We start from the raw sequence: 26,739 nt of genomic DNA, 5'->3' as shown, positions 1-26,739 counted from the left end.
CGGTGAGGGACTGGCTTCTGGATAGCAGCTGATTGATCTCTACAGAATAGATCCTTGAAGTGCTCAGTGACGCGCTCTGCCTTCTGCTTATCTGAAGCCAAAATGTGGCCATCAGCAGAGCTGACCATGATACTGGATGGCTGAGATCCACTTTTCATGGCCAAAGCAGCAAGGAACATTTGTGCTGAGTCAGGTGCCTGCTCCACCTTCTCTGCCAGTCTGTCAAGGCGTTCATAGGCATCAGCCCGCTGAATAGAACGGATCTTGTGCTGTATCTGGTTCCGCTGCCTCTTTAGCTCTGCCAAGGAGTGGTGACCCGACTCTGCAAGAAGCCGAACCTCCCGCTGCTGCTCCGATAGGCATGCCACTTCCTGGTTGGGCAGAGTTAACTTCCCGGATGTGGATCTGTGAATATGGCCAACACTGCTCTCTGCCGCTTTCAGGGTGCCATTTACTGCGCTGGACCATTTCTGACAAGGAGTATTTTTAAGAGTTTCTTCTGAGCAAGAGTTGGTATGGCTGATGGAAACGCTTTCTTTGAATTTTGCTTTGTAGTCTTGCCTCGCCGTGGCGTCCGATGAAAGCCTCCGTACAGCCAATGGACCATCGGACCTCTTTGTTTTTGGGTTTGAGCGATAAGCTTTGAACAATCGTTGGAAATCCATGTCGGCGATGACAATTTTATGGTCGCTTGACGTCAGTGTCCCTGCATACGAGCGGGCATGTTTGATAAGGGACTTGCAGCGAGCCGGTACTGCGATAAAATCAATCATATTGTATACTCTGCTGATTACACCAGTATCTCTGTTTGTGACTGAGCCAGTCCACGTTGTCCTGTAGCGCATGGAATAACGGAAAAGGGTGTTGGCAAGGACAGTTTCCCACGAATTTGCCCACTGAACTAGCGCCTGGCCGTTGTTATTCCGCACTCCTCTACCGTATAGACCAATGCAAGGCGTCTTGCTGGTGCCGACTTTGCTGCTAAAATCGCCCAAAGCAGACACCAGAGTTCGGCTGTTAGGAGTATTCTATGCTTTAGAGAGGCAGTCGTAGAAATCTTCTCTCAGCGATGGGTTCTTGTCTGCCGACGGGGCTGTGGGTCCATACGCCACAACGAATCTCACATCGACAGAGGCCTCTGAGGAGCTCTTTGCGGGCAGCGAGAAGTCAGCGTAGTCGACTCGGTCCGACAGCTTTTTATGTTTTCTCTGGAATTCGTTGAAATATTTCGACACGGCGAATCTAATTCCCCCGTGGTGACCCGCGTCCTGGCCAGAGCCCACAAGCCTGTATCCGTCGTCGATAGACCTGTCAAACGGCTCTGCAAATTTTAGCTCCTGGAGGCCGCAGACGTCCACTCTGTAGGACAATAGGTCTTTCGCTAGCTGCTGTTTCTTGACATTTGAAGTTAGGCCGCGTACATTGAACGTTGCAATTCTCGCTTTAGCGAGGGTCGGTGAACTACGAGCCAGCATGCTACAGGCTGGCATTTCTCACAAGGATAAGCGTTGACAGAGATAGGTAGAGTAGAAGGATGAAGAAGAGAGATAGGAGAGAAAGAGAGAGAGAGAGAAAAAGAAGAACACTGAGCAGTCAGCCCAACACCAAAATACATATTATCATCCGTTAAAATGGTGTGCACCTTCCAGATACAGTGCTGTTCCGACAAAATTGTATGATGCAATGGTTCTCTAGTGAGTGATTTACAACGTATTCACTGTCTGTTAACACATTACATGGAATCATAATGTTATTCGTCCTCCACAGATAGAGGATGAGACATGTACAACATGCTTTGTATCATAAAGATGATGTCAACTTTGAATTCTGTCAGGACAGAACCGATGGTTGAGTTGCACATTTTTGGGGGCTATGTACTCTGGATGTACCTAATGTAGAGGTGTCAACGAGTAGTAGGGTACCCGTGCTACCCGTACCCGTACTTCCTCCAGAAGCAAAAACTTCGTGACTTTTCCACTACTTTTCGCTGCTGTTATTTTGCTCTCTCTCTCTGGTTCTGTTAGCCTGAAACACTGACATGACATTTCGGAATCGTAGGAAAGCATGATTCATATTTTGGAGAGCCGACAGTTGTCGCTGAGCAAGGGTGTCGACGCTGCAAACAATGCAAAGAGAACATGTTTTTTTTCATTTTTCGTCCATCAGGCGCAATGGGAAGAAAAGCACTGCGCTCACTTCTCGTCGTAGCTATTTTTTAGTTCCAAACTTGAGAAAGCAGGACAATGGTACCGAGGAGCAAGAAGAGTGGAAAATTAATAGCAATAGCAGCTAGCGTTTTGAAAGATTCGCCATCTCCGAAACGCCTGTTTGCATGCGAACAAGTCGGCAAGATGTCAAAACTCCAAAACGCAGAGATGTGACAGTCGTCACTTCGCGCAACAGAGCAATATGAACAATTTCAAAATAGAAGTCGTTCAGCCACTGCAGAGCCCAGACCTCAACGTGGATGATCTCGCCTTTTCTAGCAGCCTCAACTATGTGTCCTTGGTCGCAAAGGAGAAGGCTAGATCTGATTGTGGCACCCGGGAAGTGCTGGTACCACTATTATATCCCTCGGAGGAAATTTGAAATGTTTGGTGTTGCCTGTATTTGTTGCTCCGGGGCATCCTCAAGCCAGAGCGGAGGCGGCAATGCGTACTAGTGCTGCAGCGCTACCGTGGTCTCTGCCGAGATGTTGGGAAGGCATTCAGGTAACAGCGAAGACGATCATGGACACGGAGAAGCTCCTCCGTGACATACGACATCGCGTTAATCGACCTGCGACTTGGAACCGTTTCAGCGGTGATGAGTCGAGCGATGGCGACCCAGACTGAGACTCTACTCCCACTAATCGATCCTGTAAATATTGTAGATATGTCGATTGAATGTGTTGAAGTGTTTCTCTTCCAAAAGAACACTTTTGTTGAGCTCGGTAACTCCTTGAAAAGTAATATGAAAAAGTCACGAAGTTTTTGTTTCCGGAGGAAGTAGTAGGGAATCCATTTTTCTCCTGAGAATTCGATCAGGTGGTTGGAGTACAGTGTTTTTGCAACGGTGCATGTAAACAGCATGGCTACATGTACATGCTGCTGTACAATTTCTATGTAGCGCAAGTGCACACTCACAGTACAAACTGTGTCAAAAATACCCAACAGGGTACCCGCGCTACCCGGATAAAATACCTGGACCCGTTACCCGACAAAACCCCTACCCGTTGCAGCCCTAAACTAATGCATCACTAAAAGTCGTTGATATTAATTGCAAGTTGTACATAGTTTGAGAGGTGAAAATTGCTTTGGTGCGACACTGGCAAAGCAGCATTCACTTGGGGGAGGGAGGATATACTTCTGACTTACCATGATTGTCGTGGGAATTCTCGTAGACAAAACGTGAAAGTATGGCTCCGGCACTTGTTCCAAGAGATCCGGTCTAATCACAGGTTCGGTTGGAGTGCCGATATTCACGGTTTGTCGGATTTGTTCCACATCGTCATCTTCACATGCTCTCACCAGATCTGCGTGAGGCGCATTGGTTGAGTAGTAGTGATCACTGTCCACATTAGCCCTATTTGGTGGTCGATACTTGTACTTACTCTCCTCTTCAGACGCTGCTTCCATTGCTACAGTACAAACATAAGCACATGGAAAAGCAATGTCTACTTGTACATGGTAAGATTGCATGATGCGTTGGTAAATACTGGGATTGCATGGTGTATAGCTAATTACTGGGACAAGGAACGCATCATTTTCTTCTGTTAAACATGTATTTGTCAACATGGCATCTTTGAAAACTAATGAATCACTTTTTGGCAAAGTCACCATCTGTTGGACCTAGGTCGAAAGGTTGGACGGATCTACATCAAAGCCAGCCAGCCTCTACTAGTGATATAGCAGTGATGATATAGAACTGTAAAGTGTGGTCAGCACTGGCAAACCCAGATAACTGCTTTCTGGTACACGAACTTGACTGGGGATAGGTTTCAGTAAGTCTGTTATGTGCACTGCACAACATTGTACCACTATATGAAGGAAATGAGCGAGAAGTGGATTCCAAGTGTTGTGTTGTGATGCACATGCATACTTAGTACATCACACATACCCACACACCTTGGCACTTGCAGACATGCAGGCTGTTCTAGAACTACCTAGTGATGTTAGTTGTAATGACATTCCCCAAACTGTCTTTGTCTAGGCAAGTGTGCATGTGGATGTATGATGTTGTAATCAGGAGTCATTTTGCAAGGCGTCTTGTTTATCTCTTTGGCAGGGTACTGCTGCTAGGGTTCTTGCAACAAGGGAAAACGGTCAAATTTAAATATAAAAAAACGCCATCCGGAAAGGCCCGTGAATCAGGCAACCAATCTTTATAAATATTCCACGGTATATAGCCTCCGGGAAAGCTACTGCTACAAGGCAATCAATAAACTAGAGCGCCAGTCATCACACATAAAATCAAGTGCCAATGCACTGCGGAAAAGTCTTTGAGCGTATGGCGATATGCGCGTTCGTTGAGCGCTATAACTCAACGAATATAGGTCCCATTCCTTGAGCGATTATTGCAATCGCAAGTTGAGAGCAGTGTCTTCAGCCTACATAGTTCGATTGTGAGAAAACTGCAAACACAGTCATCTAAGACAAGTTTTGGGATATATTGAGACTCCCTGTGGATAAATTGATTACTCGCAGACTACCACATAGTAGGACGTATGTAGCAGGGGCTACTGAAGAGGTGATGCAGGCACCATACTAGAACATGGTAAGACACATCTGGAAATAGGCTGCTAATGCGGTTACAGTTACACCCAGACAGTCGCGTGTAGGAACATTGCGGTGGAGCTTGTAACCTAGAGTCAGGTGACCAGCTCAAAGGCTTACGGAGTGATTTGCAGGCCACATACTAGTAACAAAGGTCACCCATCATCAATATTACCATTTAGGCCAGTTCGAACCTTAATCTTGCCTTAATCTAGCCTATACCTAAACAGAAGAAACAGATACCCAGAGCATAACATTCTTGCGCGTGCAATCAAGATACAAGAGTACTTCTAGAATTAGGCTTATACCCGCTCAACCACATGGTGGATGTAATATTCGCATGTATGTCGGTTGAAAATACAAGTCTCAGTGGCGGTGCGAGCCCTAGTTTACCCGTCTCTATGTGGCAGGAACAGACTGACCCTCCAGGAAATCGCGATTCCACGGATGCAAAAAATTTCGCGATTTTAGCCCAAACCCGCGATGTTCAGCAAAATCCGCTATTTCCAGCGTTTTTGGTTGTTTTCTGCACTACAAGTACATCTCACATTTTTATGCACTTTTAACTCAGTTCTTTCCATGATCCCGTAGGTTATTTGCACAGTCCGACTCCCGAGTAGATATACGATGCAACAAATTTCGTGATTTGGCCCAAATCCGCAATTTTCTGCAAATAATTCCGCGAATTCCTGGCAAGTTCTGCATCATTCCGCACTTTTCGTCGCATTTTTTGTTACTTTCTGCCGCAATTTCTTGCGCAAGATTTCGAGAGTTTTTTCCGCAAATTCCCGCAGGGACAGCACAGAGCCTCGTCAAGGCAACGCAATAAAGATACTTCCTCCGTATACAAAAACTTCGTGACTTTTTTTGAAAGCTGCGCACAGCTCTGGAATTGTTCCGTTTGACACGGAATAACACTCGTGGCATTGTCTAACCTGTTTACAAGCTATATACAAAGAAAAAAGCAACTCAGACGAATGAGATTGAGTTTTTTCAGAGTCTTCGTCGCTCATGTCATTGTCACCTGACGACGCTGACTCCGCATCGCCAACAGTTGCTGCTTCCGCTCGCATTTCGTTCAGATTCTTGTCACCTGCAGTGATGATCCGACTCTGGACTTTTGGCTACGTCCTCTTCATCTCTAGAGCTGTGCACGAATCTGTGTCGACTATATTCAGTTGTTCCAACCCGCGACCTCCATTCTGCCGTGAAACGAGTCGTACAAGCACATCCACACGCTTCGCATTTTCTCGCCAGGATAATCCTCCCAAGCATTCTACAATGGCTTCGAGGAGGTCCCTGCGATTCCCCTTGGCGACAAAGGAGACGTCTGACTGAAGAGAGGCGAAGAAAGCCAGGCCATCGACATTCTAATCCTGAGTCTGCGCTGGTTGCACGACGACTGAAATGTTTCATCTTGCCGTGCGAGCGAAACAAATTTATGTTCTCACGCTGCCTAGATCTATGCCTATGGGGCCGCGCACCGCAAGTACGAGCCTGGCCAGTTTCAGGGCAGCGAGTGCCGCGTGACTCCGTGTTCTAGCCACGAGCTACACTTCGTCACTGTGTCAGTTTCGAGCAAGTAAGTGTTAGTTTCTTTCATTTGACTCTTGAGTTTCTGTCGGCAACGTCCTGACACGCATGGCATCCGTGGAGAATCTGTTCGGGATCAACCAAACTAACCTCGACATGGACGTGGGTTGTCTATGCCAGCCTTTGGCGCCGTTCGTCGAGCAGGTTCTTGCTCAAAAACACCGTTCAAAAAAAGTCACGAAGTTTTTGTATACGGAGGAAGTATGAATAGGGCGAGAGGAGTACAGCAGCCACTCTTATAGAGACCATTATTTTAACAGTGTTAGCCTCAGCACCCGCAAACAGGTAAGCACCTCCAAGTGCTACCGCATGCCAAACTCGGGCACTCGTGCGCCTACGCTGACAGACACACATGCACACATACACACTAACACTTGGCCTGGCCTGGTGTACAGCTGCCAAATGCTTGGCCACGCCGCCCCAGAGACAGGGGAGAGTAGAAGAGAGAGTTCGAGAGAAGTCAGCACTGCCACAAGGAAGCCGCTCCGCCACGACGCCGTCCACGATTGCAATTGTGTCGCCGAAAGCCAGGAGCAGATTAAAAACAGCGATCACAGGTAGCGCAGTGCTGGTTGCAACACGGATGGCTGGTGATTGGTATGCGCTGGGGTGTGGGCGGTGTTGTGCACTTGTGCGCAGCAAGTCCACCGGCACTTCGGAACCACCGAAGGCAGGCATGGCATTGACGTGCGTCCGGCTGTTCCGCTACAGGCAGCTGGCGATCAGCAGAACATTTGTGTCGTCCAAGTCCAGATTTACTCTTGAATGTCCGTTTACATACCAGGCAAGAGAGCGGTGGCGGGGCAGGACCCTGCACACGAGTGCGGTACGCAACTCTCCATTGCTGACCATCCTGGGCCAGAGTAAACCATTCATCAATTTGACACAGTTTCTTGTCTGACTGTATTCTGTCCTTCCACCGAAGACGAGGTCCCTGAGCTGGTCGGGGAGCGTCAAGCCATCCAAACAGCAACTGCTTAAGGAGACGGTTGTCAGGCATCCAAGCTACATGGCCCAACCACTGGAGGCGGCGACGGGGCATAGTGTCCGACACCAGATCCTCATCCCTCCAACGCTTACGGAGGTCACAATTCCGGACATGATTCAACTTCTGATCTCAGCGCGAGACTCCCAGGATACACCGTAGACATTGATGATGAAAGTTGTCAATACGGATCTCATCACGACGAAGAACCGGCCAACACTCAGCACCATACAGCAAAACAGTCAGAACGCAAGTTTCGTACAGCATTTTCTTTGTGCGGATGGACAGGCCGGGAGTGTTAAACACATAGCGAAGTGCTCCAAATGCACGAGTTGCGCTGGCAAGACGACGATCAACCTCAAGGCCAACACGAGAGTCAGGGTCAACGAGGCTACCAAGATATACGAAGGAGGCCGTGAGTTGAACATGTGTCCTCCACACATGCACACATGCACACACACACACACACACACACACACACACACACACACACATGCACACACACACACACACACACACCACAAGCACCCACACGCACAAACACACACACACACTCACCCACCCACCCACACAATACAATACAATACAATTATGCCCATCCGGAGATGATAGCAGGTCCCAAAGAGTGTTCAAGTCACGGGCAGAATCGGGCGTGGCGAGTCAAGTCCTGGCGACGGTGATAGCGCTTTCCACAAGTGCAAGCGAAGTCTAAGTGACGGGCTCGGTCGGAGGAATGGTGCTGCATGATGATCTCCACTCTCTGTGATCCTGGGCGAGGTCGTACCAGTCCACTATCTGGCGGTCCTTTATGTCAGAAACAACATTGTCCCGCCACCGCTTCGGGGGCCCATGACGTGGCCGGGTCTTGTCCAGTTCACCGAAGAGAATACACTTTGGCACATGGGAGCACCCCCCCCCCCCCCCCCATACACACCTCAGACCTCAGACATGCCCATCGCGGAAGCGATGATAGCGAACAGCTACGTTAGACATAGCAACTTGTGCTGGGATAACACCATTCAACACACACATACGCACACACACACACACATACACACACACACACACACACACACACACACACACACATACATGCATACATACATGTTTGAGTGAAGATGCAGGACGGTGATGAAGAAAAGACCCGCGTAAGGACCGGGTCTATGCCACACGGCCCGTCAGGGGCTATATCATTCAGCCCACTATGGGCCAACCACATACTGTCCACGGAGAGCGCTCAAATGGCCTCCGGGGGCCAGCCAACTCGCCCGCCACGGGATAAACTAGCATCTGCCCGCTAAGGGTGTATGAATGGCCACCGAGGGCAGCAAACCGCCCACCGAGGGCTAAACTATCATACTGCCCACCGAGGGCCAACGAATGGCTAAGCTAGCATACTGCTCACCGAGGGCGCGCAAATGGCCGCCTAGGCCAGCAAACTGCCCACCGAGGACTAAACTAGTATACTGCCCACGGAGGGCGTCGAAATGGCCGCCGAGGCCAGCAAATCGCTTGTTGAGTGATAAACTAGTATACTGCCTACCGAGGGCGTTCAAATGGCCGCCACAGCCAGCAAACTGCCCGTCGAGGGCTAAACCAGCAGACGGCCCATCGAGAGCGCGCAAATTGCCGCCTGAGGCCTGCAAACTGCCCACCGTCGGCCGATATCACCTTGCCCGCCGAGGGCGCACAAATGGCCACCGAGGCCCGCAAATCGCCCACTGAGGGTTCACACGACTGCCTGGAATCGGGCGTCACAACATACAGACAAAATATGCGGCCAGTTTGCCCCTCCCCTCCCAACCGGATAAACAATATGCCACCAAGGGGTGGGAGGGAGCGAAAAGCTACGACTTGACACCCAAACTGCAACTGCAAAGAATACTCAGCAAAACACGTCTCCAAATTAGACGCCATATCCACGATTGTCCGTGATATCTCGTCTTCCCTTCGCCATTCCCTCAGCCAAATATATTCCGATGACAAAGCATTCTACATCGCAGGCAACAATTAAAGCGTGTAACAGATAGGCTGCACGAAGACCTCACCCGCTTGCACCAAGCATTAACGGACGAGGGCCTGATTTTCAACCCCCAGAAGACCAAATTTGTCGTGTTTAGGCAGCCTGCAAACTTGATTCCCGGCCACCTCAAGCTGACTTGTTCAGGCGTTGATATACCACTCTCCACCAATGCCAAATATTTTGGTGCCAAAATAGATGAGTACCTGACTTTTGAGCGGCACGTGAATAATGCCTGCAACACTGTTCATAAGAAGTTAGGTGCATTCCGCCATGCTGAACAAGCATGACCTTACTCATGCTGCCCGTTGCATGTTCTATTTAGCCATCATACAATTCAGCTTAGAGTATTCTAGTTCTGTGTATGTCAAAGATTTTTAAAAGTGAAAGAAATTACCAGAAACTATTGCAGACTAGTATTGCTGCCATTAAAATATTATATTCTGCTTCGCGCACTACACCAACCCCATGCTTTGCATGTGTCCAACCTGCACTGTTTAAAATACCGTACTCATCTTAGTCTCCTTCTATGTACTTATCTCTGTGTCCACAGCCAGGCTAGTCCACTTCTGCAGCATCTATGTCAGCTTCGTACGCACGTTACCCACACAGTTGTGGTGACCCGTGGACAGGCCACCTCTGCTCTTAGCCTTCCTACTGCCCATGATGTATCATGCTAGCTACTCATGTATTGCGCTTGTACTTCAAGTTGTTATCACCCGTATAACACGTATTGTTACGTTATACGCCTTGCTTCACGTGATTACGTCATGTCTCTATTGGACGCATGCACGTATCCATATTCTGGATTCATGTGTTCTTCTCTTTGCTCTTCTTCCTCACTTGAGAATGTAAATAATTAGTTTCTATTATCTTGTCACCAAACTAGTTCCTGTTGTCTAGTAGTAGTGGTGTGCATGAGAACATAACATGGCGCAGGGAAGTTTCGTGCCTTTGTTTTTCTTGCCCGTGGTGCATCCCGGTTGTGTTCGCACGAGGCCTGCAGGTCCAATTAATTTTTTTTATTTCTCTAGTCGTGACCGTCTTCCGAAATGTCAGATGCAGCTGCACCAAGTGTGCCGAGCGCAGATATCGCTGCTCTTGCCGATCTCTTCAAAATGCAGAGGGAGGCAGTCAATGAACGAGAGAAGCGTCTCGAAGCAATTATCACTGGTCTTACTCAACAGAGTCAGCCTCGCTCGTCGCCAGCACCGCCAGCTCCAAAGCCTGTTGTGGCGGAGCGACCCATGCTGCTGTCCTCCGCGTCCCTGTCAGAATTTGCTGCCTGGCAGGAACTGTGGGAAGACTTTTCTCGGTGCCACTACCTGACAGCACAGTCATAGGAAACCAGGGTATCTGCCATCCGTCAGTGCCTTGATGAAGACCTCAGACGTTTTATCAGGGAGGGCACCATTGTCATCGCGACAAACCCTGATGCGTGTGACGTCTTGGAGGCGGTCGAGCAGTTTCTTCGCCGACAAAGAAACCCCATACTTGACCGTATTGAATTTTTTAAGCGCACACAACAGAAAGGGAATTTTTTTGACGGGTTCCACACTTCCCTGAAGGAGTTGTTTAACACGTGTGATTTTGTGGAACACAAGCTCTGTTCTGCCTGTTCGGCACGTGCCTGTTCTACGTGCAAGACTAATCTTGCACGGGTCCAAGCGGACATGATGCGAGACCGCATTGTGATCGGTATCCTGGACGATACCACCCGTCACAAACTGTTGACCACCTCCGACCTGACATTGGTGGCGACAGTCAAGGTGTGTCGTGCAGAAGAGGCAGCCACACAGACCAGCCACCACATCCCTACCGCCGGCCAAGTCAATGCTGCCAGGAAGTCGTCTTATCAGCGCATTGAAGTCAGCTTCACAGCCCCCAGTTGAGGCGAAGCACACTTCTGCTCGTGATAAGTGCCGTAACTGCGGACGCACAGCGCACACGAAATCGCCGTGTCCAGCGATCAACAAAGTGTGCCTCTACTGTAATGGAATGGGTCACTTCCGGGCAATGTGCCGCATGCCCGCCAAGAAGCCGGAAAAGTCGTCCAAGATCGCACACTTGCGACTCAACCGAGCATCTCTGTTGGACGACGCAACAGTTTCCGTTGCTACCCAGCCTGTGATCGAGCCAGAGCCCGTTGCTCTTAGTTGACTCCCGGATACTGGTAGCGACGTTGATGCCATCAGCACTCAACACCTTGACCAGTTAGGCGGATTTGTCAAGAACCTGCTTGACGACATCGACGATGTTCGTACCGGAGATGGCGCCAGTCTCACCAAGGTTGTGTCCAAAGCCACCGACTCAGAGACGATGAGAGCCGAACTCCTAGCTGAATTCGCTGACGTCTTTGATGACACCGTGTTGAAGCCGATGCTTGGTGGACCTAAGGAAATTAGAGTGCGAGCTGATGCTAAGCCTGTCGCTGCATATCATGCCCGCCAGATCCCGCATGCGTACAGTGACCAAGTGAAGTCCCAGCTGGATGACATGGTCCGTGATGCCATCAACGAGGAGGTCACCGAACCCAGTGCGTGGTGTCACCCAATTGTCATCGTGGACAAGAAGGGGACAAACGAGAAGAGGCTCAGCGTTGATTTCAAAAAGCTCAAGGACCAAGTCGAACCCCCTGCTCACCCTGCACCAAGCTCTCGTGACGCTGTATCCAGCATTGGCAACGCAAAGGCACTTCACCAAGCTAGACGCCCGCCACGGCTATTGGCAAGTTACACTGAGCGAGGCCTCCCGTCCGTTGACCACGTTCATGACACATTGGGGTCGGTACAGGTACCTACGCAACCCACAAGGATTGGTCTCTGCCACAGACGAGTTTAATCGCCGCACAGACGCCGCGTTTGCTCATATCTCCCAGTTCCAGAAGGTCGTTGATGACTGCCTCGTCTACGATAATGACCTGCCCACCCACCGATCTCACGTCCGGGATGTCCTGCTCTGCGTCCGGGAGAATGGCATTACTCTGAGCGCCAAGACGTTTGTGTTCGGCATGACAGCCGTGGAGTTCTGTGGTTACCGCATCAGTGCTGACGACTGGACCGTCGATGATGCCAAGGTCAAAGCTATCAGCCAGTTTCCAGCTCCCAGCAACCGCACTGATCTCCGATCGTTTATGGGTCTTATCAACCAGTGTGGTGAGTTCACCCCGCACCTGTCTGAGCACGCCGCCCCGTTGCGCCCATTGCTCAAGACGTCCAACGAGTTTGTATGGAACTCAGTTCACACAGATGCAGTCAACGCTGCCAAGGCTGAGCTGTTGTCGCCATCAACGCTGTCATTCTTCCAACGTAACCAGCCACTACGCCTAGAGACCAATGCATCTGCTTTGCATGGCCTTGCCTACGTTCTGTGGCAGTTGCAAGATGGCAAGTGGCGCATTCTCCAGTGTGGCAGTCGATTTCTGTCGGATCCAGAATCCCGGTATGCTGTCATCGAACTGGAGCTCCTAGCTGTCGTCTGGGCGGTGAAGAAATGTTCTCTCTACCTTCCCGGTACATTGTTCGAGGTTGTCACCGACCACCGGCCCCTCACATCAATCATCAACTCCTACTCGCTCGATCAGATTGAGAATCCCCGGCTCCAACGCCTGGTCATGAAGCTTCGTCCATAACAGCTGCATGCCACTTGGCGTAAGGGTACTGACAACGCTTTCGCCGACGCGCTATCCCGCAATCCGGTGGATGATCCCACCCCTGACGATGAGCTCGGTGAACACCCAGCCCTTCGTACTCTTGCCATACGCGCATGCATTCGGAAAGACACCGAAGGCCAGATTGCCAATCTCCAGTTTGCCGAATTGCAAGAAGCCGCTCGAGCTGACTCGGATTATCAGGCACTCCTCATCACCGTCTGGAATGGATTTCCCGACGACAAACGCGACTTATGTCCTGCTGCCCAGCCGTATTGGACAGTCCGTCATCATCTTACAGTCGACCAGGACCTGGCACTGAAAGGTCCTCGCATTGTGGTCCCGCGTTCCCTCAGGCGTAATGTGCTTGACGACTTGCATGCTGCTCATCAAGGTCTCAAACGTACCAAGGCTCGTGCTTGCCAGGTGGTGTATTGGACCCAGCTGTCCAACGACATTGACAACATCGTTCGCAGCTGCGCTGATTGCCGTCACCACGCACCTTCCCAGGTGAAGGAACTTCTGCTGGCAACTGAGGATCGTTCTCCTGCCCTCCTGTTTGAGAGCACCAGCGCGGATTCTGTTCGAATGACAAGGCTACCAGTTCCTGGTATACGTGGACCGCAAGACCGGCTGGCCCTGTGTTGCCAAGATAGGACGCACCGCCACCTCCGCTGACGTAGTCCGTGCGTTCCAAGGCTGGTCCGCGGATCTCGGTGTCCCAGCTGTCCTGAAGACTGATGGTGGTCCGCAGTTCACAGCGCAGAGTTTCTCTGCCTTCTGTCAGCGTTGGCAAGTCTGCCACGTCAGGTCCACTCCGCATTACCCACAATCGAATGGCCATGCGGAGGCGGCTGTCAAGGCCATCAAATCTCTCGTGTCCAAGACCACCACCAACGGAGACATTAATGTCGACGCCTTCCGTCGTGGCTTATTGGAATGGCGTAACTCTCCCCGTACCTCCGGTCAGAGCCCAGCGCAGGCCCTGTTTGGCCGCCCCCTGTCGTCATTCGTGCTTGCCCACCGGACCCGTTTTTTTCCCCAGCATGGCAAGAAACCGCTGACGAAATCGACAGTCGTGCCTCTGCCCAGTCTGAAGCAGCCAGTCAGCACTGCAACCAGTCTGCCCGTTCTCTGCCTGGCCTCCACCTTGGTTGCCCTGTGGATCTACAAGATGCCCGCAGCAAGTTGTGGAACGCCCGCGGTACCATTGTCGCCATTGGGAGCCACCGCGACTACATGGTCAAGCTTCCCAGTGGCCGAATATACTGGCGAAACCGTAGCTTTCTTCCTCCTGTTGTCTTGCCCGTAGCACCTGCACAGCTGATGCCTGCTACCCCCCCCCCCCCCCCCCCCATCACTCAGCCTGCCAGTCAGTCCGGCGCAGTCAGCGAAGCCGCCAACCCCCGTCTAGGCTGAATATTTCGAACACTCGTGACCAAACTTATGATCAGCTGCCTGTGCGTCTTTCTGTCTCTTGTTGAGCTCAGCTATGTTTGTATTCAGTTATCTCTATCTTCTTTGCCGTCCTTTCTAGTTGGTATTAGATGCCTTGTTGTCATCTCAGAAGGGGCGTGAGATACATGTATGTAAATATAATTGTTATATTTCTATCTCAGAAGGGACGTGATGTATCATGCTAGCTACTCATGTATTGCGAATGTACTTCAAGTTGTTATCACGCGTATAACGCGTATTGTTACGTTATACGCCTTGCTTCACGTGATTACGTCATGTCTCTATTGGACGCATGCACGCATCCATATTCTGGATTCATGTGTTCTTCTCCTTGCTCTTCTTCCTCACTTGAGAATGTAAATAATTAGTTTCTATTATCTTGTCACCAAACTAGTTCCTGTTGTCTAGTAGTAGTGGTGTGCATGAGAACATAACAGCCCATAGACACTCTGGCTTTCACTCGCTCACATACAGCGCAGTTGCACACTGGAACACCCTCTCTGCTGAGTACCGTCTCGCCGACTCCAACGCTATCTTTGTCACACCTGCCTAGCAACACCTAGGGTCTAGTCCCTATTCACTAGATCCCCGATATTTGTTGGCTATGTGTTTTGGGCAACATTACCAACGCGGACAAAGACCAGCACGTCGATGGATAATTTTGTTGCTAAAATCTCTGCTTAATTATAGGTTTCATGTATTTGCATGACATCCTGCTGGTTTGTCTCCTCCTTTGCCTTCTTCGCCTTTTATTTGTATTCTTTTATCTGTTTTACTGCTGTGGTTGGCTTTCACGCTTGTCTCAGTTTTACTGGCTGTCATCATGATGTGCCATGAGATAATGATATAAATACATAAATAAATACAAGCACATAGTCGGCAACAACTACAGTGCTGTCAATCACAGAAATTGAACCCACTTCTTTGACACAGTGTCCGGTTGTGCGGGCACCGCAGCACGCTGTAGCAGAGAGAAGAGGTCGACTGCAAATTACTAAACGGAGATATATTTCAGGAATGTATATAACGGACGATGAGGAGACAGGTGGCAGAGAAGGTGATGGAGCTGATGAGGGTGAAGTTCGTAAGAAGTCAGCTGTGTACTAGCATTCGTTATCTCGTCCCGATTATTTGAGTGTGTGTGGCGATTCCCATTTCTCTGTACTGTGTCATGCCCGTTATCTCCAGCAGTTGAAGGTCCTTGAAGCTGTTTGTATTCGTATGCACAAGCCTGATCTGTGTAAGCAAATTTTCATGTTGCGTGGTGATGTCTGCTGCATTCATACTTTTCATACATGTAGCTAATTTTAAACACACGGCGAGGAGACAATAATTTGATAACCGCAATCAATAAAACTAGCTGAACCGACATTTGTGTACTTTATTCATGCAATGTAAAAACGGTGGAGACGATGTGCAATAAAACGATGAAAATATGAAGAAATGGTGTAGGTCAGGCTTGGCTGTTAATGTTCTAGGTGTAATGTACTGCTGTTATGTGTTATCACGTTGTCTTTCCTTCCTTTCTCCTTTGTTCATTTCTCGCTTTGATTGTTAAAATTCACACTTTTAACTTTCACTGCTGTTGCTCTTAGTGTTATTTTCTCTAACTTAGATTTTCTATAACAGTTCAATTTTTGTTTCAGTGTCCTTTAGTACAACGACGATTCCTGATGAGTGTTGTACGAAAACTTGTTTGAATCCATATTTTTTCCCTACACCATTTCTTCATATTTTCATCATTTTATTGCACATCGTCTCCACCGTTTTTACATTGCATGAATAAAGTACACAAATGTCGTTTCAGCTAGTTTTATTGATTGCGGTTAGCTAATTTTAATTAAACTTTTATTTCCACGTGGATAGTTCAGACAGCTTTGTCTTGCACTAAGATGGCAAAGCGCGTGGCCACACAGCCCGCCAATGGACATGACAGCCAGACACCTCCAGACATGAACACAGGAAACCAGTACACGTGCACATGAGTGAACAGTCTATTTATTGCAACAGCGCAAAGCACAGTTAAAAGTGTCGAGCCATATATAGTCCAGCAGTCAGGCCCTGAAAATACCTCTAGAAAGTGACTTTCGTTCCCACTTCTTCCACACAACTTTTTGACGATGCTAAGTTGAAGCCATATCCAACAAGCTCCTCGAATGGGATTTGAAAGTGAATGAGACCAAAAACAGAGCACACGCACATCGAACGGCACACTGATCGCATCGAGGAGGAGTGGCGAACCACCAAGAAACTCGGGTCCCTATTAGGTGATGCCGAGGATATGCTACGGCGACAGCAACTGGCAACTGTTGCCTTTGGTAAACTCTGGACGCTGTGGATCCGTAGGTCGCTAGTTTCGGAGGATCTCCGCATCCGGCTCTATAATGCCTTTGTACTCCCTGTACTCTGCTACAATTGTGCAACATGGGCACCAACGAAACAGCAGCTGAGCCGTATTGAGGCCTTCCACCGAAAACAGCTGCGGGCGCTAATCGGCATTGTGTTCCCGAATCGGATTAGGAACGAGAGGCTCTATGAGCGTACCGGCGCGGTTCCTCTCGGCATTATCATCTTGAGAGCTAGGTGGAGGCTCTTTGGGCACGTCCTCCGGCTCCCGGCTGACTCCCCACCATCACTGGCCATGGGAGCGTACTTCGCAGAGCCTCGTCCAGCGGGCTGGAGGGGACGACCAAGACACACACTACCAACGCTACTACAAGATGATGCCAAGCGGATTGGACTTTCCTTGTCAAGCAAAGTCGATCTGGAGGCGTTCCGTGCTCTTGCTGCTGACCGAAGCGGTTGGGTGGGCATCTGTGCCCGAGTGGTGTCAGCACCCTAGTTTTTGTCTTCTTTTCGCATATTTCTTCTTTTTCTGAAACTACGAAGTAGTGGTTGCGACTTCGGCGATGATTTGTAAGTTCGGCGGAATAGCGCGAGCTCCGGTGTGGGGAGCAAACCCTTTTTTCTGAAACTGTTGTGGTCTTTTGTATCTATTCGAAGTGGCTTATGCGAACATTTTTGGCTGGTTTGCATGATTTGCATGCCCATTAATGCAGCTGCAGGCCATGCTGATGTCTACGCGAACAAGCACATAATAATAATAATAAGTTGAAGAGAAGGATTCCCGGGCATCGACTGCACTGTTCGTCGCCTTCACAAGTGAATGCATCGACTTCTAAAACAGACTTTTTTCGTCCAAATCGGCCATTGCTTCTTTCACCGAAAGCGCACTGTGGGGAGGGGGTGGGGGGAGTAGTAGTTTTACGACTCTCGGCGGCACCGCATGGTGAGATTTCCCCATAATGATATATCTGTGTCAAAGGGCCTAGCCCTAGCCAGCCAGGTACTACTACTAGTAGCAGTGCTAGCAAGAGTACATAACCCCAAGAGGGTTATGCCAGCAGCAGTCTAAAGTTGCACCTTTCCTTTCACGCACAGCAATGCTGAATATGTCATGGACAGACCTCAATAAACTGCCTATTTGAAGAAGCAGCACAATTCTTGTCTGCCAATAAACAGCAGGCTGGCCAGCTATAATTACAGTTTGGAGGTCGGAGACGCTGAAAATGCGATCCCGTTAATATATTGCGCCAACTGCTATGAAGAAGGCCTCTTTGATTTATTACCATTTCGTGTGGATATCTATGGTGTTGTAGTCCAAGTCGTGCGGACCGTAAAAGGTATTAGACATGAAATAGTGAAGGTACTGCGATTGACACTGACGATAGCAAACCAACAGTGGATATCAACCACACTCCCAGCGTCATTCTGCACACCAGGATAATTCAATACAGTCAACTTGGCTAATAACAACTGCGGACATAACGACGATTCGCGAATAACGACAGAATTTCCATGCACAGAGCAAAGTCCCCTCCCACTGTAATACATATAATGAGACTTCGGGTGTAACAACACGTCGCGACTAAGGACACCTTTTGGATGCCCCGCCGAGTGTCGTTATATGCGAAGTTGACTGTACATATAGCTGCCAACTCTGATGGTGTAGACCCGATAACTTCCATCTTTCTTGTTTTGCTACTCTACGATTGGTATACAGTCATGTACTAGTGCAATCTCTGTCCATATGCGTAATGCACTGTATTTGTTTCTGGTGGCTGGAGGTAGTTTATCCTAGCACTGTTTTTTGTTTTGTTTTTGTGGAAGATGAGCATTATCATGTTAACTTAACGTAGCCGGTGTCGCGGGTCATTCCACAGTCCCCAAAGGTGACGTGCTCGGCAACGGACCGACCCATTAGGCAACTGATTAATGATAAATTTGCTGCCATTCATGATTGGTATCACGGTGCGCCACAATGGCATATGGTGCAAAAAATCTGTCTAAGGGCAAGAACAAGGTGCGGTTGGTTGCCTTCCTCGCTGCTGAATGAGCAAGCGATAAGTTTGCAAGTCGCTTGACGCCTGGAAAAAGTCTCTTTGTGACCATCACAAAGCCTTGCATCAAGATCGCGTAAGGCCAAGACGCCACTGCAATGCAGCGGAGCCCTTGTCTAGACCTCACGTCTTTCTTCAGCTCTTTCAGTCTCTGTTCATGTGTGCTTCATATGCTTACTCTTTGGTTTTGGATATCTTGACGGACATTGTACATCATATCAGTCATGTTCATTATGTAGGATTTGACTCCAATCCTTTCTTGTTGTCCTAATTATCAACCTAGGCGGCATGCCATGCATTTTGTGTAATACAAATCAATGATTATGTAGCATAGTACACGTACATGTACATGTATACTGAAGAATGGTTTCTTCCCTCTTTCCTATTTGCACTGCACCTTTCTGTATGTTTCAAAGGCATTTTGTCCGAACCCGGTGGTATAGATAATTAAAAAAACATCCTAAATTGTCTCCAATGTAACAGTTACTATGCTGTTACTATGCCGTTGCTATGGTTACAGATGTGAAACAATTTCTTCCGTATTTTATGCTCTTGCATCCTGAATCTAAAGGAAATAATGTTATTTATAGGGAGCACTAGGTGTCATGGTCAGGTTTTAGGTGTGCATTTGTTGTGTGCTCGAAGTGGGAACGGGCGTGAATATTTATGGGGCCTGGCTCCTGGACTGCCGTATTTCCCCGTAAGTAAGTTCTCCCCAATGACTTAGTACCCCCTATAAAATACACTTTCCACTGCCGAGGTTATCACCCCGAAAGACAGTTCCCCCCGGAAGACAGTTCCCCCGAAAGATAGTAAGTTCGTACCCGTCCTACATGTACAGACACCGTACAGTACATACATCATATCAAGAGTACATGTGTACTCTTCATCATATGCACGGACACTAGAGTTGCGCAGGCTTCCCACTGCGTGTCATTTACTCCCGATAAAAAAGTACTCCCCGAAAGATAGTACCACCCCCGAAAGTTTGTACTCATGTGGTTGCTAAGTTCGAAAGTGAGTACGTACTAACTTACGGGGAAATACGGTATTAGACTCTCTGTCAGTCAACTATGTTAGAAATACAAGTTATCATGTCCAGGGTTTCTCCCTCACTCTCCTGCAATGCTACACTCCTACATACTGCGGATGCATTTGCTGTGTTTTCACGTCAGTCACGAGGTCGGAGAAAGCCACGTTTGCCAACGCGCTGTATAACGTTGCATGCATGGCTTGCCAAAGTTGCATACAAACGTTGTGGCCTCAAGGCTCTTGCATTACATTTCTAGAATTACAGTGGAACTCACTTAGACCATACCCGGGTAAGAGGTGCAAGCTCATATACAAATGTGTTTGGGAAACGACGTACCATGATAGGATTTACAACTAGTATTATGAAGGACTTTTCAGCAGGTGCAGACAGAGTGTACTAAGAACTTTTTTGGTGTTTTTCAAACACCATTCCACTTGACAGGTTCACTTGACAGGTATTTTAGCATGTTGACAGTGTTGAGGAGGCTGTTTGCAGTGAATGAAGCCTGGTTTCGTGTCACTAACCACATACACGTTGCAAGGTCTAGCAAGAGTCAACTTTGGATAAGAAGTACTTCAGATACTAGAGACGTTCTGCACAACTGTTTGCTCGAAAATCACGAAAAGCGAAACTTTGTGTGAGTGTTTGCGTGTTCGCAGCACCGGAGTGCGGCACAGGCCAACATGGTTATCTGTGGGTCTCTGGTTATCGACAACATATGCAAAAAGCTCTTGTCTCAGGGTGCAGCCACTCGCAGCAAATAAATTCTCAGTCGGATGAAGCTCTGTAGATCTACCGAAGGCGACTTCTCAAACAAGCACGAGTGCACTGGTACTTTTCTTGGAGCGAAAATCATGAAAAACACAAACTTCGCGCGAACATTCGCACAAATATTCGCAAGCCCAGGCGCGAAAATCCATGCGAGCGTTTGCTCTGCAAAACCTCGGAAGTTCGTTTTTCCACTCCCGAGGCAGTACCTCTTATCCGAGTTCCACTGCATCTCACATGGAGCCGTACGAATGAATAAGCCCGTCTTGCTTCAAACGAAAGCCATTACAAGCAGTGGACCATGCAATGACCCTTGAAATGACCCTTGAAGTCAAGTCCCACATTTTTGTCCCTCCATAAACTAAAGCAATCAATTCACTTACCAGCACCATCAGAGAGAGCTGGCTCTCTCTGATCAGCTGGTTGTGACTGGCGGTCGGAGCTCTCATCCTTGCTGGACCCCAGAGCTGGATCCCTCTGGTCAGCTGGTTGTGACTGGTGGTCGATGCTCTCATCCTTGCTAGACCTGAGAGCTGGCTCTCTCTGGTCAGCTGGTTGTGACTGGCGGTCGGAGCTCTCTTCAACGCTGGGCCCTAGAGCTGGATCACTCTGGTCAGCTGGTTGTGACTGGTGGTCGGAGCTCTCATTCTTGCTAGACCCTAGAGCTGGATCCCGCTGGTCAGCCGGTTGTGACTGGTGGTCGATCCTCTCATCCTTGCTAGACCTGAGAGCTGGCTCCCTCTGGTCAGCTGGTTGTGACTGGCAGTCGGAGCTCTCATCAACGCTGGACGCTAGAGCTGGATCACTCTGGTCAACTGGTAGTGACTGGCGGCCTAAGCTGCACCCTATCCCCATTTGTGACAATACCCTTCACCAGCGTTGTCACCACACGGATACCTGAAAAACAGCAACACACAAACACAGCAACACACAAACACAGCAACACACAAAAACAGCAACACACAAACACAGCAACACACAAACACATTTACACTGTCATATACTACCATGTACAGACAAATCCACACATTGTCGACTACCAGCACCCATAGACACGTTTACACATTAAACGGTGATTTCTGCTGATCGGATCTTACAAACACTTTTACACGTTATTCTGTCTGATTATTAGAAATCCTACGGACAGTGGGAAAATCCCTGCTTTCATCACTACATGTTTCATGTTCATGTTGCCATGGGCCAGCAGAATTTATGTTCTCAGTTTTATAAATGAGAGAGCAGGTATGGATACAGTACTGGCACTAATGACAGTCCAGAGACCTCGCTATGTTTTGCTTTTAACTAGGGCTGTAACTTGATACTATATACGGTCAGAAATTGGAACAACTAGGCACAACACTGACAGAGCACTGAGACAATCGACCTGACACCTAGCTTCAACACATCTCCGTAGCGCTAACCAACAGCCTTCCAACTCGGAAATTCCAAGGTTAATTTAAGAAAAGACCAAAGAGGGGAAGGCAACCGCAGCGAAACGAGCACAAGCCACAGTCCCACGGCAACAAAGAATGTCGGCTGTTACTGGGTTGTTAAACCCTTTCTGACTGTATAACAATATCTAGTTACTGTATAACAGTATCTAGTTACTGTATAACAGTATCTAGTTACTGTATAACAGTATCTAGTTACTGTATAACAATATCTAGTTACTGTATAACAGTATCTAGTTACTGTATAACAGTATCTAGTTACTGTATAACAATATCTAGTTACTGTATAACAGTATCTAGTTACTGTATAACAGTATCTAGTTACTGTATAACAGTATCTAGTTACTGTATAACAGTATCTAGTTACTGTTATACAGTATCTAGTTACTGTATAACAGTATCTAGTTACTGTATAACAGTATCTAGTTACTGTATAACAGCAAAGTCTAACGAGTCACAAAGTCTAACGTTTTAGCGGCCAATTCTTTTTCGTTATTTGAAAAATATGTTATCGCTAGATGTCTGTGTAAAGATGCGCATACAGATGGGTGGCCAGGTAGCCATCGTTAAACTTTCTGCACGTTATCATGCCAAAATTACAAAAACGTTAAACTTTTTATTCGTTAGACTTTCCGGTTTTACAGTACAGTAAGTATCGTTTATAAAGTGACCGGATATAATGATATACCGGTTATAGTGATAGAACACGTCAAAATCAAAATCAAATCTGAAAAAATACAGCTAAAATATCACTATATACACTATTATCGGCTATACCGATATATCGCTTATTGTGATGGCCTTCAGGAAGCAAACCATATCAAATGTACAGGAAAATATCGCATATAATGATCAAGAGTGATCTTTCTGCATGCTCTTGTCCGTTTCTGGCTGTGTTGCCTCTCACGATGATGTTGCCAACTCACGTACACAGCCACTCATGTCTATTTCTGGCTCTACGCAACTCGTTGGACACCGAGTAGATCTACGATCTACGTGAGCACGGATCCAGCTCAGGCTTTTTTGGAGAACACGCTGAAGAAGCAGCCATGCCACATGATGTATCGAAGTTCTAGTACATGTACAGTCTGTACTCGTACTGCACTGCCATGCACTGCTCTGTGTCATGCACCGGTACACAGTCCGCGGAGCATGCATGCACTTTCAGCATGCTTTTTCCAGCGTGTACGCATCATTTCATGTGCAGTCATGTGCCATGTGTCGGTCAAACATGCAAATCGGCTATAGTGATGCACCGGATATAGTGATACATTTTCGAAAATCAAAGGGGCACGTTATATCCGATATTTACTGTACCTAGTTACTATAGTACCTAGTTACTATGGTAACTAGTTACTATAGTATCTAGTTACTATGGTAACTAGTTACTATAGTATAAAGTTACTATATTGACTAGTTACCATAGTAACTAGATACTATAGTATCCAGTTACTATAGTAACTACTTAGTGGTGTACAGTTACTCTAAACTCGTATCAATGTGTACTTTTCATTTCTAGATTTATTATCGGCTCAACATCCGAGTTTCAAAAATATATATGCGATAATAATATTTAAAGCAGACCCTTCAGTACTCAACAAAACGGTGAACAAGAAGCGAGTTCAAATTTTGGTCATGAAACTTCGTTTTCAAGCAATCGATGCCTCCAGGTGGCGAGCGATGACGGCAAACTAGCATTTTTGAAGTACACCGTAACGACCACCAGCGACATAGGGTAAGCAGTTCCGCACCTTCTTTCCTTGACAAGCGCTTCGCTGGTTTTGTTGGTGTTTTCAGGCCTGCTACCTTCGCAGCAACATGCGCCACATGTAACGCATTTCAGGAATTTGAGAACACTTTGTTCTTGCCAAGGTCAAATTCAGCATGCCAAATTCAAGAGATATACCAGGATTCGTATCCCTGAGCCCTTTTTTTTTTAAATTCACGGTTCGCGTAGGGGACCGGTACGAACTCCAGAAAAATGATACTCACTCTGGGCGAAATAGTGCGAAACGAGAAGAATTTGTTTGGTGCGGAAGAGAGCTCCAAAATCACAACAGCTTTCGTAACAATTGCGAGGGAAGGGTCATACCAATGTTCGAACACAGAAAACAGTGATTCCGCCAGCCTGACTAAGAAAATCAAGTCACAAACATTGCGATGTGCGAAGCGACAATTGTAGTGACAAAACCTGCTCCTGATAATAAGATTTTTTAAGGGGGACGTGTCTCCCAGACCCCCTCTTTCTTTTCGCCTCCTTTCGGTCGTACAACTTCTTTAGAACCTGGTGGCGTCCCTGCAAAGTGATCTGTCAGGGATTAGGACTGCCCTGAAAAGAGAACAAAATGCAAGCCCAACAGGACTGGAACCTGGGACTTTGCTTGTCATGAGCATAGCTCTAACTATCTAAGCTATGGCACTGAGCAGAACCTAGAAAGCGCTGAAACCTTTTCACTAAACCTTCAGCTCAAAAAAACTTTCCAAATAATTTTGTTTTTCTGGTGAAAGGTCACCGTTTCCGATTGGAAGAAGTCCCTTCTTTGGAATTTGACGAAATTATTCATCGACTAATTTTCTCTGCTTGTAAAGCACACGGATTGAGAGTGAGTGGATATTGCAGCAGCCAAAAATTCCTTCGCGTTTGAATTGCCGTTGCTGCGCTTCACTACGAACAATGCAATACCATGCGGACAAATGTGAGCACACGACACGGAGTACTGTACATCAGCAGAAGCCTTTTCCAATAAATCGTTACAGGTTAGGGCTGCTGTGCTACTAGAACTCAGCGCACACCTTCAGTGAAACATAGGGACTGAATGGGAGATGCTTACCTGACTTCAAGCCAGGGAGAAGCACCTGCTCCCGATAACGGCCGGGTGGTTCCTGTCCGGCGTCCGCTATTCTGGTAACGTTGACCCGGACGATTGGTAGTCCCACAAATCTAAACGCCACCTGCCGATGGCCAGGTAACGAACGAAAGCGCTTCACTTCCGCAACCAAATTGCGACGGAGCGTCACTCAAATTCCCAGAAAAGAACAATATGAAGGGCCGCAAGCAGAACACGCATCCGTCTAGAACACCCACAGACGGCAACGAGCAAGAAAAAAACGATTCCGCATTCAACTAAAGCACGGACGGTGCAGCAGTCCAAGATCCTCTCTACACGTTCGCTGCACGCTCCAGCGGCCAGAGCTCTGTGGCTTCATTCATCTGTCTGATCTGTCAGAAGATGTAGATTTACGCGTAGATTATGTACATGACTGTACAACATGACATCAGATTCTACTGCCTGCTCCACACTACAAAAGTACAGTGCTACTCGTGTACATCCATATGTAGGTCTACATAATCATTGCGGGCCCACCTTTCTGCTGACAAGTGACATGATGCTCCCACACCAACTACGAAATGAAGCCGACTGTCTGTGTCGCCAGAGCAGAGCTCTAGAGGCAGACTAGCTGTTCAAGTGTCATCACATGCAAAGTTACAGTGCTAGTGAGCGATGTCGCCTGTACTAAAGAATAATATGTAGACCCTACAATACTCAACATGCAGGCCTGTTTGTTCACCCACGTACACGTCACGTGGTACACAGCCGGGATAAATCGTAGTAAAAGGAAGGCATGCAGGGCAGAGGAAATGAGATCCTTTTTTTTACAGGCAGTAGCTACAGCCAAGCCCAAGTCAAAGGGCGGAAAAGGCTGGCGGCATCCACAGCAGCACTCTACACAACACATCATCATCATGCAGGTACTGTCGTGGACATGGAAATCCGGTCGCACGTCTAGCGGCCCCAGGGCGCTGGCCATGCAGCCATGGCATGCATTACTACGCGCTGCTGCAGGTCGCATCGTATCAACATGTGCGCTGCATGCAACGACGACGTTCTGTACGCGCTGAGGGCGCCGGCCCTGGTCAATCGACTGGATGTCCATGTCCGCGACAGAACATTGTAGTCATTCATCCTGAGCCGCTCGCGTTTTTCATTTTATTTCGGCCAGTCGGCTACATAATTGTCTTGGGGGTTAGACAATGGGAAGTAGCCATGAAGGGGCGTGAGCCCGCCTTTCGCCACCGAAAGAGGACCCACAACTTGATCTGGTGAGCTGCGTCGCGTTTTGATCATGCTGACTGAGGCTACTCCTTTTCACAGTTCGGCCTCCACTAAGGGGTCATCCATAATTATCGAACTTTTTTCACGAAACGAAATAATTTCGTTGTGGGGTGGGAATGGGCTGACCAATTTCGTTTCAGAAAACTTCGATACATGTACATGGCCATAGGAGCAGTGACACACTTGCGACTTTTGTTGTATATGCATATATCAACAATTTTTACGTTCTGAGGGGGAGGGAGGGGTTGGGTCTAAACTAAAATATTTCGTTCGGTGAAAAAAGTTCGATATTTGCGGACGGCCCCTAAGGCCGCGGTCACACATGAAAAGTTTGCACAGCTTTTATGGCTGCATTCACACCCGCTACAAAAATTCGCGTTTACATGACTGTACTAATCACTTGCAAAGCCTGTGCATTCACACAGTCAAATGCAGTGCTTGCCAAACACCTGTCCTCGGGGAAAATTGCGATTCCGCGGCACCGTTTTTTTCCGCGTTTTTTGCGATTAAAAA

General features: G+C 48.0%; 1 protein-coding gene across 1 annotated transcript in view; it reads right to left on the bottom strand.

Annotated features, from left to right (window-relative positions):
• The window catches only part of LOC135827465 (uncharacterized), a 79,937-nt gene extending 54,714 nt beyond the window's left edge, over nt 1–25,223 (bottom strand). Inside the window, exons 1-3 of the mRNA XM_065339959.1 lie at nt 24,943–25,223; nt 21,044–21,557; nt 3,357–3,619 (exon numbers count right to left, since the gene is read on the bottom strand). Of these exons, the coding sequence (XP_065196031.1) occupies nt 3,357–3,619; nt 21,044–21,515 (735 nt within the window). The 5' untranslated portion in view covers nt 21,516–21,557; nt 24,943–25,223. The remainder of the gene's footprint in view (nt 1–3,356; nt 3,620–21,043; nt 21,558–24,942) is intronic.
• Between the last annotated feature and the right edge of the window lie 1,516 nt (nt 25,224–26,739).

This window comes from Sycon ciliatum, chromosome 11, assembly GCF_964019385.1.
Source record: "Sycon ciliatum chromosome 11, ocSycCili1.1, whole genome shotgun sequence".
Taxonomy (NCBI): domain Eukaryota; kingdom Metazoa; phylum Porifera; class Calcarea; order Leucosolenida; family Sycettidae; genus Sycon; species Sycon ciliatum.
The sequence above is the reverse complement of the archived record's forward strand: the minus strand, read 5'-3'. Positions and strand labels throughout refer to the sequence as shown.